The sequence below is a fragment of the Fusarium graminearum genome, chromosome 2 (genome assembly GCF_000240135.3).
Source record: "Fusarium graminearum PH-1 chromosome 2, whole genome shotgun sequence".
NCBI lineage: Eukaryota > Fungi > Ascomycota > Sordariomycetes > Hypocreales > Nectriaceae > Fusarium > Fusarium graminearum.
The window spans coordinates 330221-347464 of NC_026475.1; the positions used below are offsets into that span (position 1 = coordinate 330221).

The window sequence follows — 17244 nt, forward strand, 5'->3', positions numbered from 1 at the left end:
TCGAAATGGAAGATCCGCTCCGTACGAGGTACCGGGCCCATCCCTTAGATTCTTGCGGCTGCAGCCCGGGGCTAAAATACAACAGGGGTCTCACCCTGCTGAGAAGGCCCTAGCAGACGTGCCAACGTGGCCCCAGCTGTGCCACGCTAAGCCTTGAGTCGTTTAGTGGCCAAGTATTTTTACCCAAGCTTCAGGGGGTCTTTCACGGTAGTTCACGACAGAACTTACGAGACAAATGAATTGAATAATCGACAGTCTGAGCAAATATCGTGGTATGAGGTGGTTTGAGTTATCAACGCCAAAAGGATCTAAACATATATATTCGTAACCTATGATGCAATGGCTTCTGGGTATCAGTCTTGTCATCATGATATCTTACGAGAGATGCGAATATCTACAAACAACACGCATGAGCTTCTAAGGCATTACGGTCAATATACTCAGGCAAAGAAACTTAATCAACTCAGACATAAAGCTTGCAATAGTCTAATACCCGCCGGTTTCTTTCGACTCTAAAGATTGCTGAAAATGTTCGCCAAGCCCGACATTTCCGAGCAACAATACCATTCTTTCGTTTGCTTGTCACGGGTAAACCTGATTTCTTGATACTACAGCCATGAATCCATACACTTACGAGGCCGTGTACAAAAAAAGTGTACCATTTCTCTGCATACAGCATCTTGGACTCCAGTTGAAGTCTTGATACCAAGCCGCCAAGTATCGGATGTCGGCAGAAATCTGGATCCCAAGCTCACCATCATCTCTTGGAATACTTACACGTAGACGAACCAGGTATCTCTGGTTGAGAGGATACAATTATCATTATGTTCTTGGTATGGAGAAATCTACGTCGTGACCAGAGGATGTTTTGGGTTTTGGACTTTGTGCTTCTCCATCTCGACCACCAGTATGAAGGTCATCTTTGTGACTGCAATACTCATTTCAAACCAGTTTACCAGTGTCCGTCTAAGGACGTATTAGAGAATCAAATACACAATGGCCTTGTCAAATATACTCTTTGTTGTGTCTTCTTTCCATCATCCTCATTGGACTATAACTTAGTTGAGGCTGGTAAGTGTACATCTTGTCTACATGCAAAACGTCCTAACTGACTCTCATCCGTTACGCTTCTTTTCAAGACACTGGAAAAAGAATACGTTGGTGATTTCCTATCCTTTTGGTTGCATTACCTTTGATGGGTGAGTCTATATTTTCGTTCATCGAATGGTTGTTGCAAAACGGAGTCAGGAACTTTTCTGTTGTTTGTTGCTACAACACCTGATCAAACCAACCAGACCAAATAACTAGGAGTAAGATGATTGCCCACAGCGATATTATTGTCATACGTTGCAATGATAAAATGACAGATAACACGGTAAATGCTGTGTACTGTGACAAACTCACCCAACCCCATAATGAGTTCAGGGTAGGTAGGCCTAACACGGGCCTTATTAAGTCTTATCTCCGGTTGATGTCGTCACAAGCTCCGGTAGCTCCTCCGTTGACTTCACTCCAGCATCGCATTTGGAGCGTTTCGCTCATCGCATCATTGATATTTTATTAACGACTTGTGACCTTTGTGAACCTCTATATCACTTCAAACCCTGTGTATACCGAGTGAATTATTTACCCTGCTATTCTCCTCATAAGACCGGACATTCATTGTCACCGTGTCGCCCCTCACAACTGCCGTGCTTAGCAAGCATTCTGCCGACTCGCATTCAGAATCGAGCTCTGCCAAATCTCACATACGGCAACTATGGCTCCTCTTGAAGAAGAGAGGAGCTCCCGGCCTGTGGTAACGGATCAAAGTGATGAAGAAACTCGTAATGAGACCACACGTGAATCATCAGAAGGTCTAGCATGGTACTATGAAATCGAGGGAGATGAGGATGAGTCGGAAGAGGATGAAGATGAAGATTACGAGGATCAGCCCGTCGAAGAAGATGAGGAAGAGGAAGAGGATGATGAGGACGACGATGACGATGGCATTGAAGGAGACGGCGGTGCACAACGCCTTCTCAATATTGTTCGAAGTAATTCCCAACACCCTCCTCTTACTGCAACACATAACTGACATAGTGGTGACCCAAGCTGGAGCTAGAACAGGACTGTTGACCAGAAGGCAACTCCTCGCATTGATGCAGGACCCAAATCTTACCAGTGTTTTGTTCCAAGACAATGCAGACGACGACGCAGAATTCTTAGACTGGCCTTTTAGAAGACGCCGTACACCTAAGGATCCTAACCGTTTCCCAAAAGTTCCCAGCGAGCAAGGCGCCAAGCTTATGCGATCAGGAGTGTTTGGCGCAAACGATTATAACCTCAGAGCTAAGAAACGTCTAGCTACACGAATGCTGGAACGGGAGTTGGCCTTGGGAAACCGCGAAGACAGATTGCGAAACAATGCTCTCATCAATCAGGTTGGCTACTGAGGCTTACACATCAATATTTTGACTAACACTTATCCAGGGTCTTTTACCACAAACGAGAGCGGAAAAGGTTCTCCATTTTGATGATCCGGTCTACTCTGGACAGTTTTCTGATGATGGTAACTTCTTCTTTGCTTGTTCTCAAGACTTCAAAGTTCGAATGTACGATACCTCGAGCCCGTACAACTGGAAGCATTACAAGACAGTTGCATACCCTTGGGGCCAGTGGACGCTCACGGATGCGTCTTTGAGTCCCGACAACAAATGGCTCGCTTATACTTCGATCCAGACCATGGTTTCAATAGCCCCTACAGATCCAAATGATACTGGCGACCCTTATACCCTGGATCTCGACGATGGCCCGCCTCGGCAGGGGTGGCACGGACGACGTGGCTTTGGTATCTGGTCTGTTCGATTCTCAGGCGACGGAAGAGAGCTGGTCGCTGGAACAAGTGCGGCTTCCATTGTTGTGTATGATATCGAGTCACGGTCAGTCTTGCATCATGTCCGCGGACACCAAGATGATGTAAACGCTGTGTGTTTCGCCGACAAGATGTCGCCGCATATCCTCTACTCAGGTTCCGACGATACGACGATCAAGGTATGGGATAGGCGAAGCATGGGCGATAACCGAGAAGCCGGAGCTTTTGTTGGTCACATCGAGGGTTTGACGTATATCGACAGCAAAGGCGATGGACGTTACATCCTCAGCAACGGGAAAGATCAGAGCATGAAACTTTGGGACCTTCGAATGGCCATGTCTACTGATCGATACACCGAGCTTGACCCCACAAGAACCGTCAATACCAGCGGTTTCGATTACCGAGGGGGACTTTATGACGACGAAGATTGGGACGTACATCCCCACGATAACTCACTCGTTACTTTCCGAGGCCACAAAGTACTCCGAACTCTTATTCGGTGCCACTTTTCACCCCCAACGAGTACCAACTCGAGATATGTCTACTCAGGAAGTACAGACGGTAAAGTATATATTTGGAACATGGACGCAACATTGGCTGGAGTCGTCGACGTCAAGAAAGCGACGATGCAAACACGGCCCATGGAAAATCGACATCGCTTCTATCACCTTGAGGAGTCAGGTAATTGGACCACTTGTATTCGCGATGCCAGCTGGCACCCCAATGCTCCTCTCCTTGTTGGTAAGTTTGCCTGCCTTTGTTTCAATACCCCAGCTAACTCGGGATCAGCTTCTGCATGGAATGGTTATAACATGGCAAGAGGAACATGTTCGCTACACTCATTTAATGAAAACATCGATGATGAGGGAGATCCTCCAATGGGCCACAGCGTCAGCAACGTCCTAAAGGAACAGCCCGATTTGTATCAGAATTCAACATATGGGATGGACTAGGCCAATATTGCAGAAATAACAATGGATATATTTGTACAATTAATCACTGTAGCCGTCTTTTTCGTAGTGGATATTTCTCAATCCACACAAATAGCGCCTTGGACGTGAAAGCACATCCTCCTTCTCATCTCCCATGGCGCTCGGTCGAATTTCAGCGTAGAAGTGTGTCGCGTGCCCGCCATAATGTCATGTAACTCCGCCCCGTTAAGCATACCCGCAAGCAAGAAAGGTGTGATTGTCCTCGTTCCCGTGTTGCGGGTTTTTGGATTATCAAGTCGCCATCCAGAATCTCATCAACGTATCGCGTGACCGTTTATGCGCTTCCGACGAGGGCGTGGTTAAGGGGAATGTGCACTATTATCGTGTTAGAAATTGAGGCAAGCGGAGAGGTCTGAAGCACATACCCAGCTTAACAACGTAGCCGACGGCGCCCATGATGAGGAAACCAACGCCAACAGCTTGGCAGAGTCGCAGAAACTCCTTCTGGTCGGCTGTAGACGAAAATGTTAGTGTACAGTAGAGTGACGCTGCGCAATGGGTCAACATACGCTTAGTGCACCGTCGCATGAATTGAACACCGTCTCTGACGAACTCGGAGGGAACCTCGAGAATCTCTTGAACCTGGTCGGACATTTTGGATGGTGGAAGAAACGGAGAGAGATATTAAAAGTACGTTGCGTGAATGAGAGAAGATAATGGGAGGAAATGAAAATACAGTCGTCGAATTGAGTTAAAGTCAAAGTCGCGGGGGTTGTAGAAAGGAGGGTTGGAGCTCAAGTTTAAAGGGGACCTCTATGTAGCTAATGAATGGACAGCTCTCACTCTGGCCTCTATCTCCATACGTGTTAACAAACCAATTTCCATGGAGAAGACCTTGGAGTTCGGACCGAAGGATGTTCCGGTGGATGACCTGAACTGTGGTCGCAGCTCCACTGAATTGCAGGCCCCCGGCCCCGGACAGTCAGACGCGCAGACGCTACCAGGTAGGCGCCAGCTTCCGCGGGTTGCAGCGAAGCTCTCCTCCCCAGAAAATAAACTTACTGTGAAGCTCTTCTTTTCCAAACTCTTTCATCTTCGTTTTGCTTGCCATCGCGAAGCCGTAACTGACCTTGCAGAATTTTCATCACCGTTCAATCACGATTTAATCACGGCAGTCTTACTCACCGGCTTACTTCGTTCGCGATCGGGCTAAGTCGAGTTTACAGAGCCTGGTTTCAAGGCCGCCACGGTCGACAACGCGAATCGATCGGGCGCTTTCTTTTCGATATCGCATCGCTCAGACTCTGCTGCAAGTCACGAAACTCGGGCGCTCTCTGGCAACGACTTTGGTCGCAAGCGATCGGCGAACTGAAGGTTAGGAAAGAAGGGTTGATCGGGCTGACGGCATCCTCTGTCCCATTGCTCCCCATCTGTATCTTAGCGCTCGCTCGAGATATATCAGGAGCTAGAAGCGAGGATTGCGAGCATAGAGCTTCGTCCTCAATATCGAATCTTTGAGTCAAGTACCATCATATCAGGAGGCTATACCTATATCAGGGCCCCATTCTTGTTACACGGAGTGTACGTATTGCAAGCTTCCAGTCCAAATCATTTCTTGTCTCTGGCGCGAAAGGCCTCTGAGTTTTGAGGCGATGTTTGTTGGCGATGGAACGTTCAATAGCTGATTACTTATGTGTAAAGACCAAAGGCCAACTCTTGTATTTCTCAGCCTAATTATCACATTGATCATTTCCTCTTTCATCTTCAGGTCCCTCCTGCACGACATTAACCTGTGCCCAGTGCACCGAATCTGTCATAATGGCTGAAGAAGATTTCGAGATCGACATCTACGGCGACGCAGGCAACGAACAGCAGCAGGACCCCCAGCACCACGATGGCAGTAATCAGGACTACCACCAAGAGGATCATCGACGAGACAGTCATGATGACCAAAATATGGACGAGCACCATGCCCAGGACTTCCATGCACGCGAGAGCTATGACTCCAACCACCGAGCATCCGGATCCCAGCAAGGGACCAAGCGAAAACAAGAAGAGGATGGCCGACCAGTTGATCAAACAGCCACAACATCGCTCATGATTTCAGAGCTTAACTGGTGGAACACGGACGACGATATCCGAGGCTGGGCTCGAGAGGCTGGCTGCGAGGATGAGATTAAGGATATTACTTTTAGCGAACACAAGGTTAATGGCAAAAGCAAAGGGTACGCGGAATTAGTACAACTGAGGCACGATGGAGTTGGCTGACCTTTCTTAGACAAGCTTACATTGAATTCTACTCTCCCCAAGCATCAACGGCTACCAAGCACCGTATCGAACAGATTCTTGCTGAAAGTCAAGCTGCTCAGAAAAAGGTCACACTGGCCTACTGGAATCCCCACATCAACCCCTTCAAGACTCTCCCCAAGGACGCTCCCACTAGGAGCAAGGACCAAAACCGTGCGCCTTCTACTTATAATGATCGTGGCAACAACAACATGGGCGGCAACTTTGGAGGTTCTGGAGGTGGGTTCAGAGGCGGTAGGGGCGGTTACAACCGTGGCGGCATGAACCAAGGTGGTTACAATCGTAATTTCAACAACCACATGGGGGGAGGCTACAACAGCAACATGGGAGGTGGATACAACGGACCCATGGGAGGCGGCGGTAACTTTGGCTTCAACAACCGCGGCGGAATGATGGGAGGTGGCATGCGAGGCGGCCCTGGTGGTATGCGGGGTGGTCGAGGAGGTGGCATGATGAACATGAACCCAATGGGTGGGATGCCAATGGGTATGCCCGGCAACATGGGCATGGGCATGATGGCTCCCAATGGTATGCCTGGTAAGTCATCACATTGAATGCTTATCCAGCAGTAACTGACAGATGCAGGCTTTCAAGGTATGCCTCCCAACTTTAACCCTGGGTTCGGCTTCAATCAGAACCAGGGCGGAGGTGGCGATTGGGGGAACCCTCATGGAGCCAAAAGACCGAGGGGTGAATAGCCCCTTGGCAGCGGCTGTTACTCAAAAGCTGGGAATTTACTGCAGTACTAGGAATTCAACGTTTGATATTTTCATTCTCCTCAAGGTTTGAGATGAATATGGGCCAAGTTGTGGAAGAGATTGAGGAAAGGGATAACTGCTCATTGTATCATAGAATTATGGAGTAAGGTCAGGCATCGGCGTCAACAGAGCGTTTTGTTTAAGTTTCGGCGTGGTACAAGTATGTGACTCCGCGTGATGATGCTCAACCAACTCTAAGATGGATTTTCATTTTCTTGAACCCTGTTGTTGGTGTTACTCATGAGCTAAACTCTAGTTGACATGTAAAGAGGCTTCCGCCCCCGTGTGCCCCTGATGCACGCACAGCAATCTTTCTCACCTCTCCAAACAATGGATCCCCTATTACGTCTACGCCCCGTCATCGCTACCAAGTACCATGCGGCCTGGCCGTCCCTTCCGAGTTCCCCATTGGGATTCTCTAAGGGACCGCTACATCGGGACATTGCACGAAGTCAAGATGGAATCCATCGACGAGTGCGTGATGCACTTGAGAGAAACAGCCTCATCGAAGAGGAGACGACTATCAATTTCGGCCACCGTGACGAATCTCCGACTGTCTTGGTTTACACAAAATGGCATGATGACAAAGAATGGAAGCGGGCAGTTGAAGAAATGGTTGCCTCGGTCGCCAAGGACTTCCCAAGCGCCATCGACGGCGGGCTCCATTTCGAGATGACCTCCCCTCAATCTCTCAAGATGGCTTATCCAAAAGACGACGATTCCCCCTGGAAGAAGGATTTTATCGCGGGATACTGCCACGTTCCTGCTTTGGAACCATACGACCCGGAAGAGGTCTCTACAAGGTCCTTATGACATCAGAAAGGTCCGTCTGTGGGAGCAGAGGGATCAATATAATCAGGTCAGTTTATGCTTGGATCAGGATTCTAGACTATCTATTTTTGTCCCAAAATCTAGAGGCTAACCTTTTGTTTTTCAATAGGGGGTATGTGAGTTGTCGTTCAATATCACATGTTCTTGCTACGCCGAAGTGCCTCTGGATTGCATTTATAAACCCTGTCAATATTCTTAAATCTTAGACTGTTTTTAATAGAATGTTACACACACTGCCAAGCAGTGTAACTGTGCCTCGTTGGCACTGCATTTTATCTTCTTCGAGTACCCACCTGGTAATATTCTTTGAAAACTCAACCTTGCCATTGCACAAAAGTATGCCGTCCGAGGCTAGAATGTCTTCCCACAAACGACCCCGTGCTACTGGAGCGAGTCTTGTTGTGTACATCGAAAACATCAACAACGACAACCAGATTACAGATTTCGAAACCTTTGTCACTGCAGCTGGTTTCTCTGGCACATTCTTTTGGCCCGAGACGAAAAGTCCTATTGACCGCTATCATGATGGCTGTTGTTGGGTCCAGTTCCAATCCGAAGTGGACGCCACTCGCGCACCGGCTGTTCTAGACAATGCTACATTCATGGGAATGAATATTGTCACTAGATCAGTCACTGTAAACTTTGTAAGTGTGGCCTTACGTATATTTATCTTATAGCCCGCTGACACTGGCTTATAGAAACGAGCTCGTCATGGGAATGTCACAAGCGTCCAGGACCCTCTCATGGTTACTCACCACAACAAGGGGCCACAACCAACCTCATAGCTGCGAGAATCTACCGGCTCTTATGATAAAGGATCGCACCTGATTAAAGATGTGCCAATCTCTTGCAAACAAAAACACCCTCACATGCAACACGACTCTCACAAACCACCCCAAGAGCTCATCAATGACAAGGTGAAGCTCGAGAATACGGATGAAAATTCTATTATGAACCTTCCAGACAAGTCTATCCCGCAAATTGCCAAGGACGACAAGATGAGACAACCCTGGTTCTATGTCGAAAGACTCAATCCCGACAGCAAACGAAGAGAGTTTAAAAGGATCGCCCTGTCACAGCTTGATGTGTTGGAACTACTTGGCTAGTAGCAGTGGTTTTACAAAGGCCAATTAGAGAGCATTGACAGCTCAAAATATCCACAACCTACGTACAAGTTGCATGACATCTGGTCTGCCGATAACCCTACAGGTGACACGACCGCTATGTTCGCGAGAGGTATTCAGATGTCAGGTCTGACAACGAGAGTTCAAGTTGGAGAGGAACCGCCCCATGGGGCGAGATTCATAGCCTTGTTCGGTGCAAAGAGCTCTGGACACTCAATGTATTGGGAGCCTGGCCGTCTTCTTGGACACGACAACAAAGCACGGGTTTTGGTTTCTCACTCTCCGACCTTCCTCACCCCTGTTGACGCTGGTTCCGAATATTCTTCGGGAACTTGCCATAGTCACATACCTATTTATAGGCGCCCAAGAAGCGTAGGGCTTGGCTGGGGTGGCTATGACCTGTACAACGAGTGGCAGTATCTCAGGAGACAAGCCAAGAAATATGTTCCCGAAAGGGACTACCCGACAAGATCCGCTGCCTCAAATGTTAGCTTTACGTCCGAGGTTACGGGGGTTCACACCGTGAGCATCGGGAGTAGGACGATCAAGCCATGGGAAAACATTGGCCAGGATAGAAGTCTGTGGATGGAGATCAACCAGAAAGAGGATCGCATGGACAACGCTTTGCCTCCAAGAATCAAGAGAAAGTAGTGTATGGCGAGACAAGCCTTTATTCTATGTAACTACTCCATACAAAGTCTTACAAAAACGGCTTCACCATCAGGGTTTCACACATATAAAACAGTGCTCCTCAGTCCTCGGCGTTATGTGCATTGAAAGCTTTGTCAAAAGATGCTTTGGCCAACGACATTCTGTAGATGTTGCCACCTTTTGTTTGTTTCACCTGCTAGCTCTCCTCTCGGAAGTTGCATTCCTGAGTACATTAGAGCTCTGCAACAACATATCAAGACTGGACTTACGATCAACCATTCAGGTTCGATAGCAGTGACGGTTTGAAGGTACTGACGGTGAGAGTACACAAAAGTGCTATGGACGATCCACTGATGGTCAAGACCCACGAGGCTGCTTCTAGGATGTATCGCGGCTTGCCAGTTGAAATGAAATAATATGTATTGATTGCTTCCACCAGCTTTGTACGGATTCTCTTGACGTCTTTCAGAGTCTGCATACTGAGAAAGGCGGTTGAGCATCACGACTGCAGCGCATCGGAGTGGTCAGACGAGGCTTCTGTGTCGAGATAGGCGTGAAAAGCATTGAGCCCTGTGATGTGGTCAGACATGGGGCAGGAGAATTGTTGGTGTGCCAGGTCTGCTGCTTGTCTGGTAGCAGAGGGTCGAGTCAAGATGTAGTTGCGAACGCTTTTTGTGGCAGCAATGGTTATGATTTCGTCGCTGCAACCGAGTTCGTGTGCCCTTTCCAATGCATTGTACCAGAGTGGATGTACTGGAAGCCTTGCAGCTTTATGACCCCTTTCGGTGATGACTCCAACATCTGTGAGGTAGCCCATGGCATGTAGATCCTCAAGAGCACGGAGGAATACCTCTGGATGAGGCTTATCAACAAAGTCAAAATTGGCCACATCGTTGATACCTATGACCTTTAATTGTAGGACAAGCTCCGAGAGGTCGCTGACAAGAATTGGGGGCAGGACAGTAGGAAGAAGGACCTCGTCAAAGTCACTCTTGGTGTAGAGGCGATAGCATACACCAGATCTCCCGGCCTGTCTAGCTCGATAGCGAGCTTCGGCTTGTGATATGGGTGCCATAGACTGAATCTCAATGCCAGCGCGGGGATTGAATCGGGTGTCAATTGCTAACCCGGAGTCTAATAAGCTTGATTAGTCGTCATGCGAGGACTTGCTTTGAAGCAATACATACCGATCAGATAGATGATGCCGTGAATTGGATTGAACCACTTGCGGGAGCTATCGGTGATAATACACCGTCGTCAACTAGATTGTTTGATGATGTTATCCCGTTGAGGGAAAGTAAGAACATTGAGATCTTTCGTGGTATTTTTGAGTTGAGCACAGGCACTCTTTATTTCGCCAGTACCTGTCAGAGATATGAGGATATCTCCATCTCCAGTAGTTTCATGAATATGCTTCGCGGTGTGTACGGCTAGCTCTAAGAAGTTGGGATCGGGATCGAGAAGCCAGCGGATGTCAACTTGAAAACTGTCCGAGGGTATCGCGAAGTGGACTCCTCGCTCAAAGTATCCAAGGAACTTGCTGACATTCGCAGTGTCCGACATGACGATCACTTTGAGGTCGAGACGAGAGGTCACAGCACTCTTTAACAAGGCTAGGAGGACATCTGTTGCCACCCTCTTTCGTGTGCTTCGTCAATGACGATGCATCCCTATCGGAAATGTTGGCACTTGGCTATAAGAGTACAATCAAGACGTACGTATTTCTGGAAGAGAACATCGCTCTTGGCCAGCTCAAGCAGCCTCACGTCCGTCATGTATACCAGGCGTGATGTGTCCCCTGCAGCACTGATAGCATTGTTTCGTAGCGACTGGGTACAAGCGATTGCTGGTTCATGTTGGTCAAATAAGACAAAGTTGAGGATCTGGTCAATATGATCTGAGTCTATTTCACCAGAAACTACAAGGACCTTGACGTAGTGTCAGTATTATTTTCTAAATAAAGGTCACGATGACTAGTGGCAGCGCCTCCGAGCATGTACTTGGCTTTGATTATATGCAAAAGGAATTTCTGCTGCAACGAAGCCATCGGAAGCTCACGACGGGTGCTGAACGATTCTTGGAAGGCCATCTCGTATCAGGCAGCTTGAAGAGGCATAGAAAATAAACCGGTTGGTCAACCTTGTAAGTATCCATTTGCCAAATCGATAAACAGCGGCTCAAAGTATTGACATGAAGATGGGGTGGAAATATTAACCACCACTCGTCGAAATTTCGCATGCAACTTCTATAGCTAGGCGGGTGTTAATTAATCTTCAAGGTAAAACAGTGACGTGGGCAAAATATTGCCTGGGCAATCTCATCGCCCCTCCAGACCGCTTCAAACGCCCAACGGAAAGATGCAGCTGTGATAGCTGTCAAGATATTCTTTAACAAATTACTGTTAAGCTCATATCTCTGCAAAGATCGAATGAGTAAAACATTCATTCTTTAAACAATCACGAATTCAAATTTTCTTGTTGCCCATCGAAAGCCAAGGACAAAGAACGCGCAAACAGAAACGAAGTTATATCTGTTGCGTACAAGGAGACCGCTTCGCTTCAATCAACATCTAGCAACAGAGAAGCTCTCCTATCCAGACCACCAACATGTCAAACGCATCAACAATATCGTCTAGCGGTAGCTCAGAGATTGACACAGAGCTTTTCGGTCCACTGGCCGCAATATCGGAAGACTCACTCATCAAACTCGCGTGTCGAATCGGCCAAGACGTTCTTAACATTCCCTCAGATGATGCTGGCGAAGCAAGATTTCTCAAGCGTATCTGTGGCTCATACAACATAGTTCATGTCATGGAAGTCGGAACAACAAAGCTCGTCATTCGAGTTCCCGCTACTGGATGGGGTGCCAGAATGACAAAGGCTGCGGCAAATGCCCTTGAGTCGCAAGTAGCAACAATGCGTCTCATTCGAAGGAAAACCCAAATGCCCGTGCCTGAGGTGTATACCTTCGACACAACCAACAACAATGAGATAAGCGCACCTTTTATTTGCATGAGCTTCATCCCAGGAGAGACTGTACTCCATGTCTGGCTTGACGACTCGCTTGAGGAGACATCTCGAGATAACCTCCGCCTTAACATCTTGACCAGCATAGCGAAGAGTATGGCTCAGCTTTCATCTTTAACCTTTGATAGGATTGGCTCCATCATGGAAGAAGAAGAAGGGACTCTTGGCCCGACATTTGATTGGGACGTGCAAACAGATGGAAGTGTTAGAGTTATAGCAACTCGAACATATGTTTCGGTCACCGAGTATCTCGCGTGTCAGATGGACTGGAAGTTTACAAAGAACTCTCACATCAGTGAGGCTGTGTGGAATGCAGCACTTAACTCTCTCATCAGGATGGGTATCGTGAGTAAATTCGTTGCCACGGCGCTTGGAATCCAACAGAAAGGGGATGCTCTGTCTGTTCTTTATGACATTGCAGATGACGGTTATAGTCAGCAAGACTGGTACAATTTGAAGGTAAAGCCAACGTCATTGGTTCGCGGCACAAGCTTTCTCGCAGGCGCAGCTTGAGGATAGACATACTGCATATGACAACGAGTCTATGAGGGTTGCCACATAAAGCGTAGTGTCATCAAGGACCGCTGCACCAAAGTACCCAAAAACAGAGGCCCCAGTTGCAAGGGACAAAAGTACATAGGTTAAATCGGCTTGCCGGCACATAGAATAACCTTAGGGTATCAGAAAAATTGACCGCTGGGAGCATAAGAGACAAAATTATTAGGGCAGTTTAGGTCACTTAGACTATGCTTCTTATACTACTTATTTTTATGGCCTAAGACTTAGGAGGCCAACTTTTCTGCTACCCACTAGAATAAGAAGAACTTGGAGAATAGAATGGGTAATGTTCAAGGATGTTGCAAGAGATGTAGTTAGTTGAGTTGTGCCATGACGCCTTCAGCGCTGATTCGCCGTTGACGTATGGCTTAGTCATAAGATCGGCCTATTCGTAGATCGAGCATCTCTATCTCAATATCGAACCATCATCCTCACAAATTCTGTCAGATGGAGAGAACACTACCACGATCAATTGGATCTGCTTATAGAAGAACTCTCGTGAGAGCTGTGAACTGCACATCATGCTCTTCACGAAGCTTTACCAGCAATCGCCCCCCACCACTTTATGAAGGCCATGTACCATTGACGAGGGTTGAGCGGGCTGGCTTGGCCATTGGAGCTAGTGTTATGTCTTTTTTCAATCCTTATCGTCACGGTACGCTTCAGAAGGATCCTTGAATTGTTCTGTGACTAATTGTCTCCAGACCTCATTGCTGCTACAGGCGAAGCTACAGCTACGCCTTACTTTATTTATCGCTTGCGCGATGCTATGCTCGCTGATCCAACAGGCCGCCGCATTCTCCGAGCTCGACCACGGATATCCTCCAAAACCCTCTCTCTTGATGCACTGCGCGCAATGCCAGAGAATAGCGTTGGTCGCGCCTACGTTGGGTGGCTTGATCGAGAAGGTGTCTCGCCCGACACCCGAGCTTCAGTACGCTACATTGATAACGAAGAGTGCGCATATGTTATGCAGCGCTACCGCGAGTGCCATGACTTTTATCATGCCTTGACGGGCCTCCCTATTGTTCGCGAGGGCGAAGTTGCCTTGAAGGCATTCGAGTTTGCCAATACACTGCTTCCCATGACAGGATTGAGTATCTTTGCGGCAGCTACCATGAAGAGAAGCGAGAGACAACGATTCGCATCGACATATCTACCTTGGGCTCTCAAGAATGGAGCACGAAGCAAGGAGATAATCAATGTATTCTGGGAGGAGAGACTTGAAGAGGATGTAAACAATGTCAGAAAAGAGCTTGGCATTGAGCAACCACCTGACATGAGAGACACCCGAAAGAGGGAAAAGGAAGAGAAAAAGAGGCTCAAGGAGCTCAGAGAACAAGGTCTATAAGGACTCCTTATTCCTTCTGTATAAAATCTGTACTATTGTAATGAACTTGGGGACTGCCGGATTAAGCGTCGATATTGAATCCTTTGACACATAAAGTATATAGTCATACACTGTCGAGACGTAAATAAGCCATTCGTTAGAAATATTGGCAGATCTCGATATCTGCGCCCATGTCACCATCATTTTACTTCCTCACTTAAATCACGAGCAGGCCGCCCATGACCCCCCATTTTTCTCTGATCTTCAATTCCATGGTATCAAGCACTTCTTACAAGTCCAAATCATCATCGTCATCCCAAGCCTTGCGCCTGCTCACGACAATCTTCTCCTCTTCCTTGCTCTCAGACATGGCGTTGAGAAGTTCCTTGAGCTGCGCCTCGGTGACCTTTTGTCGCAGCTGGCCTGTCTGGGCAAGTGTGATGAGTCGGTTCTCGATGTCGGCGGCGCGCGATTCCTTGACGAGACGGATGCGGCCCAGACGGTCGGCGGCTTCGGGGTGAAGGATCTGGTTGAGGACGTGTTGACGAGCATCATCTTGCTGCTGTTGTCTGTTCTGGGGTCAGCGTGATACTGTCATGAAGATAAAAGGAACCTTACTGGCGCTGTTGCTGCTCTTGCCCGGAGCCACCACCTCCACTACTACCGCCACCTTGGGCCTTGAGCTGCTCTAGACGAGCCTTTCGGATCTGTATACAATATTAGTGTCGTTTTCCAGCGGAGCGCACTGGATTGCAATACCTGATCAAGCTCTGCGTCATCCATGATTTCGGTTACGTATGGTGTTGCAAGTCAGGAGATCAGCCTGACGTCGCGGGGTCGCTTGCTTTACATCTCGTCAACCTGTGGAGGGGCACTCAAATTGATCACGTAAGCAGAACATCCTCAAACATTATGTTTTTGAGCATAAGCCACGAAAGCTATGAGAGAATCATAATGAAGGTATTTAATAGATTCATACAAGCTATAATACTGCAATCAAACCCCTCTCAGAGGCTAGCCCAAACACCAAACATGCAATTCGTTAATGCTCCGCTCTATATGAGATGGCCCCTTGGTATTCCCCGACGCCGAATTCTCTCTCTAATTTGCTCCGCCGATGTTTCCTCTATTGGTATATATGATTTCCTCTTCTCCATTGCTTCTTGTCGCCTTGCCTTGATCATGTGCACCATCAACTTATTCGTAGGTGTGTGAATGCCAAGATCCACGGCTCGGTTCAGAAAGAACCCGTTTTGGTAGTTTATATCGGTCTGCAGACCCTTGTTGATGCGCATGAGTAGCTCACTTGGGGCATTGGCCTTGCCTGTGATACGACGATAGCAGAACTTTTTGAGACCTTCGCCACGAAGGAACCTTATAAGATCTGGTGAATTCTGGACTTCTGGCAGACTTTCTGTTACTAGAGCCATCTCTCCCAACAGCTGATTCATCATCTTTTGCGCTGATCGGTTGGTCGTCAAACCGCGGTATGGCAAATCGAGAAGCACGCATACGGGCTCAACAGCAGCGGTAAACATGAGGGAAGGTAGTTTGAACCGCAGCCATTGGTCGTAGGTACTGTAACTTGACTGAAGCAATTCGGCATGTCTTAGTGATTGCATAAAAGTAGGCACGTTACAGTCGAGGGATGCATGCAAGTCCTTTGGTGTGTTTAGAGCCGCGTCGGCGCTGGTCAGAATTGTTCGCCCGGCCTTCAATTGCTTAACGGAGTCCCGATTCCGATTAAAGACCAATGCGTGGCTCATATGTCCCAAGAAAAAGTTTGGTTCAGGTTGCGTTCCGTCGAATATCATTTTGCGAACTTGCTCGAGGACCCCAATGCCGTCGTTCAAAAGGCATACCGATGTCTTGTCATCAATCCTGTCCTTGACAGAAGCAATCGCCTTGACAGCTTCAAAGCCACGACCAGTAACAACCAACTCATCGATGTGTGAGCGATCAGGCACCGGTGCAGCCTCTTGTCCCTCATCTTCATTCTCTTTGGCTATGGCGGCGTTTCTCTCTGCATACGCGGATTTCCTTGTTCGTTCTGGCTGTACCTGTTCGACATTTCGATATCTCGATTTGGGCATGTCTCGGAATCGGAGCATCTCGACTGAGTCATAGACACTGCACAAGGCGTGTGCAATGAATCTCGATCTCACATCTTCGCCTAATATATGGATTTTGTGTACAGGTCCAGATTTTGCGGCCTCAGCTGGGAGGACGACTGAGGGGATGTGGAAATGTGAAGAATTATTTGACATAGGTGTAACTGACGCCTTGTTTTCCGAGCTTTGCCATGGTCGTGAGGGAGATGGTCCGCTTAGTTCTGGAGGAATAGCGTCTTTCTTAAGGTGCGTTGTGGTTGCTGCCGAAGCGAAGAGCCGTGTATGGCTTGTCCTGGGACTATGTTGTAGACATCGGGTCGACCTTTTGGCTATTTGGGCCGTCGCCCGCGACTGAGTGAAGATCGCCACTTTGACGGTTGTATTCGGGTCGTGAAGAAGTTTGTGGCTATGAAGCTGGAAGAAATTACAAGGCACACGCGCACGCGGACTCGTGAGACTAAACCCGATGCTGTATATTAAATCGTGGACGTTATTATCGGTGGGCAAACGAGCCGTTGTATGTTGATGTATGATCGTGGGGAGGCGAGTCGGAGTGAAAGTGGTGATGTCGATATTGGTGCTGGATGCGTCAAGATAATGGCTCCGAGCGGCGGGAAGTCCGTTTTTTCCCTTGACAAGAAAATTAGACTGCAACCAATTAGAGGAGGGTCAAGGGACTAGCTCTGACCATCTACTCATGTATTTCGGTACATAACTATTGGTCAATTGCTCACTCCGATACCGTTTTTGGTAGCTTAGCAG

At 47.9% G+C, this 17244-nt stretch overlaps 10 protein-coding genes across 10 annotated transcripts; 6 read left to right on the top strand and 4 right to left on the bottom strand.

The window, feature by feature from the left end:
• Positions 1-1759: 1759 nt before the first annotated feature.
• On the top strand, positions 1760-3807 carry FGSG_08872 (uncharacterized protein; the record flags this gene model as incomplete). The annotated part of the gene is made up of 4 exons (XM_011321534.1): positions 1760-2036; positions 2083-2423; positions 2473-3595; positions 3629-3807. 4 exons carry the CDS (start codon positions 1760-1762, stop codon positions 3805-3807), a joined length of 1920 nt encoding a protein of 639 aa, XP_011319836.1.
• On the bottom strand, positions 3794-4561 carry FGSG_08871 (uncharacterized protein). Its single transcript, XM_011321535.1, has 3 exons — positions 4356-4561; positions 4212-4298; positions 3794-4161 (listed from the first exon to the last, which is right to left on the bottom strand). Exons 1-3 carry the CDS (start codon positions 4438-4440, stop codon positions 4121-4123), a joined length of 213 nt encoding a protein of 70 aa, XP_011319837.1. The 5' UTR covers positions 4441-4561; the 3' UTR covers positions 3794-4120.
• Positions 4562-5604: 1043 nt separating this feature from the next.
• Positions 5605-6791, top strand: FGSG_13276 (uncharacterized protein; the record flags this gene model as incomplete). The annotated part of the gene is made up of 3 exons (XM_011321536.1): positions 5605-6011; positions 6065-6630; positions 6679-6791. The coding sequence occupies 3 exons, from the start codon at positions 5605-5607 to the stop codon at positions 6789-6791; spliced, it is 1086 nt and encodes a 361-aa protein (XP_011319838.1).
• Positions 6792-8038: 1247 nt separating this feature from the next.
• On the top strand, positions 8039-8467 carry FGSG_13277 (uncharacterized protein; the record flags this gene model as incomplete). The annotated part of the gene is made up of 2 exons (XM_011321537.1): positions 8039-8326; positions 8381-8467. The coding sequence occupies 2 exons, from the start codon at positions 8039-8041 to the stop codon at positions 8465-8467; spliced, it is 375 nt and encodes a 124-aa protein (XP_011319839.1).
• Positions 8468-9022: 555 nt separating this feature from the next.
• FGSG_13278 (uncharacterized protein) lies at positions 9023-9457 on the top strand (the record flags this gene model as incomplete). The annotated part of the gene is made up of 1 exon (XM_011321538.1): positions 9023-9457. The coding sequence occupies one exon, from the start codon at positions 9023-9025 to the stop codon at positions 9455-9457; it is 435 nt and encodes a 144-aa protein (XP_011319840.1).
• Positions 9458-9956: 499 nt separating this feature from the next.
• Positions 9957-11546, bottom strand: FGSG_08869 (uncharacterized protein; the record flags this gene model as incomplete). Its single annotated transcript, XM_011321539.1, has 4 exons — positions 9957-10591; positions 10822-11059; positions 11176-11375; positions 11516-11546. 4 exons carry the CDS (start codon positions 11544-11546, stop codon positions 9957-9959), a joined length of 1104 nt encoding a protein of 367 aa, XP_011319841.1.
• A 517-nt stretch (positions 11547-12063) lies between these two features.
• FGSG_13279 (uncharacterized protein) lies at positions 12064-12996 on the top strand (the record flags this gene model as incomplete). The annotated part of the gene is made up of 1 exon (XM_011321540.1): positions 12064-12996. One exon carries the CDS (start codon positions 12064-12066, stop codon positions 12994-12996), a length of 933 nt encoding a protein of 310 aa, XP_011319842.1.
• Positions 12997-13668: 672 nt separating this feature from the next.
• On the top strand, positions 13669-14392 carry FGSG_13280 (uncharacterized protein; the record flags this gene model as incomplete). Its single annotated transcript, XM_011321541.1, has 2 exons — positions 13669-13696; positions 13746-14392. 2 exons carry the CDS (start codon positions 13669-13671, stop codon positions 14390-14392), a joined length of 675 nt encoding a protein of 224 aa, XP_011319843.1.
• Positions 14393-14660: 268 nt separating this feature from the next.
• Positions 14661-15154, bottom strand: FGSG_13281 (uncharacterized protein; the record flags this gene model as incomplete). The annotated part of the gene is made up of 3 exons (XM_011321542.1): positions 14661-14940; positions 14990-15078; positions 15131-15154. 3 exons carry the CDS (start codon positions 15152-15154, stop codon positions 14661-14663), a joined length of 393 nt encoding a protein of 130 aa, XP_011319844.1.
• A 272-nt stretch (positions 15155-15426) lies between these two features.
• Positions 15427-17060, bottom strand: FGSG_13282 (uncharacterized protein; the record flags this gene model as incomplete). The annotated part of the gene is made up of 1 exon (XM_011321543.1): positions 15427-17060. Exon 1 carries the CDS (start codon positions 16636-16638, stop codon positions 15427-15429), a length of 1212 nt encoding a protein of 403 aa, XP_011319845.1. The 5' UTR covers positions 16639-17060.
• Between the last annotated feature and the right edge of the window lie 184 nt (positions 17061-17244).

Bases quoted from the DNA above. Each gene is read 5' to 3' on its own strand.
- FGSG_08871 (XM_011321535.1), bottom strand. From the start codon at position 4,440: ATGTCCGACCAGGTTCAAGAGATTCTCGAGGTTCCCTCCGAGTTCGTC. The intron at 4,299-4,355 runs GTATGTTGACCC...TTTCGTCTACAG, and splicing joins CATGCGACGGTGCACTAAGC to CCGACCAGAAGGAGTTTCTG. The intron at 4,162-4,211 runs GTATGTGCTTCA...ACACGATAATAG, and splicing joins CGGCTACGTTGTTAAGCTGG to TGCACATTCCCCTTAACCAC.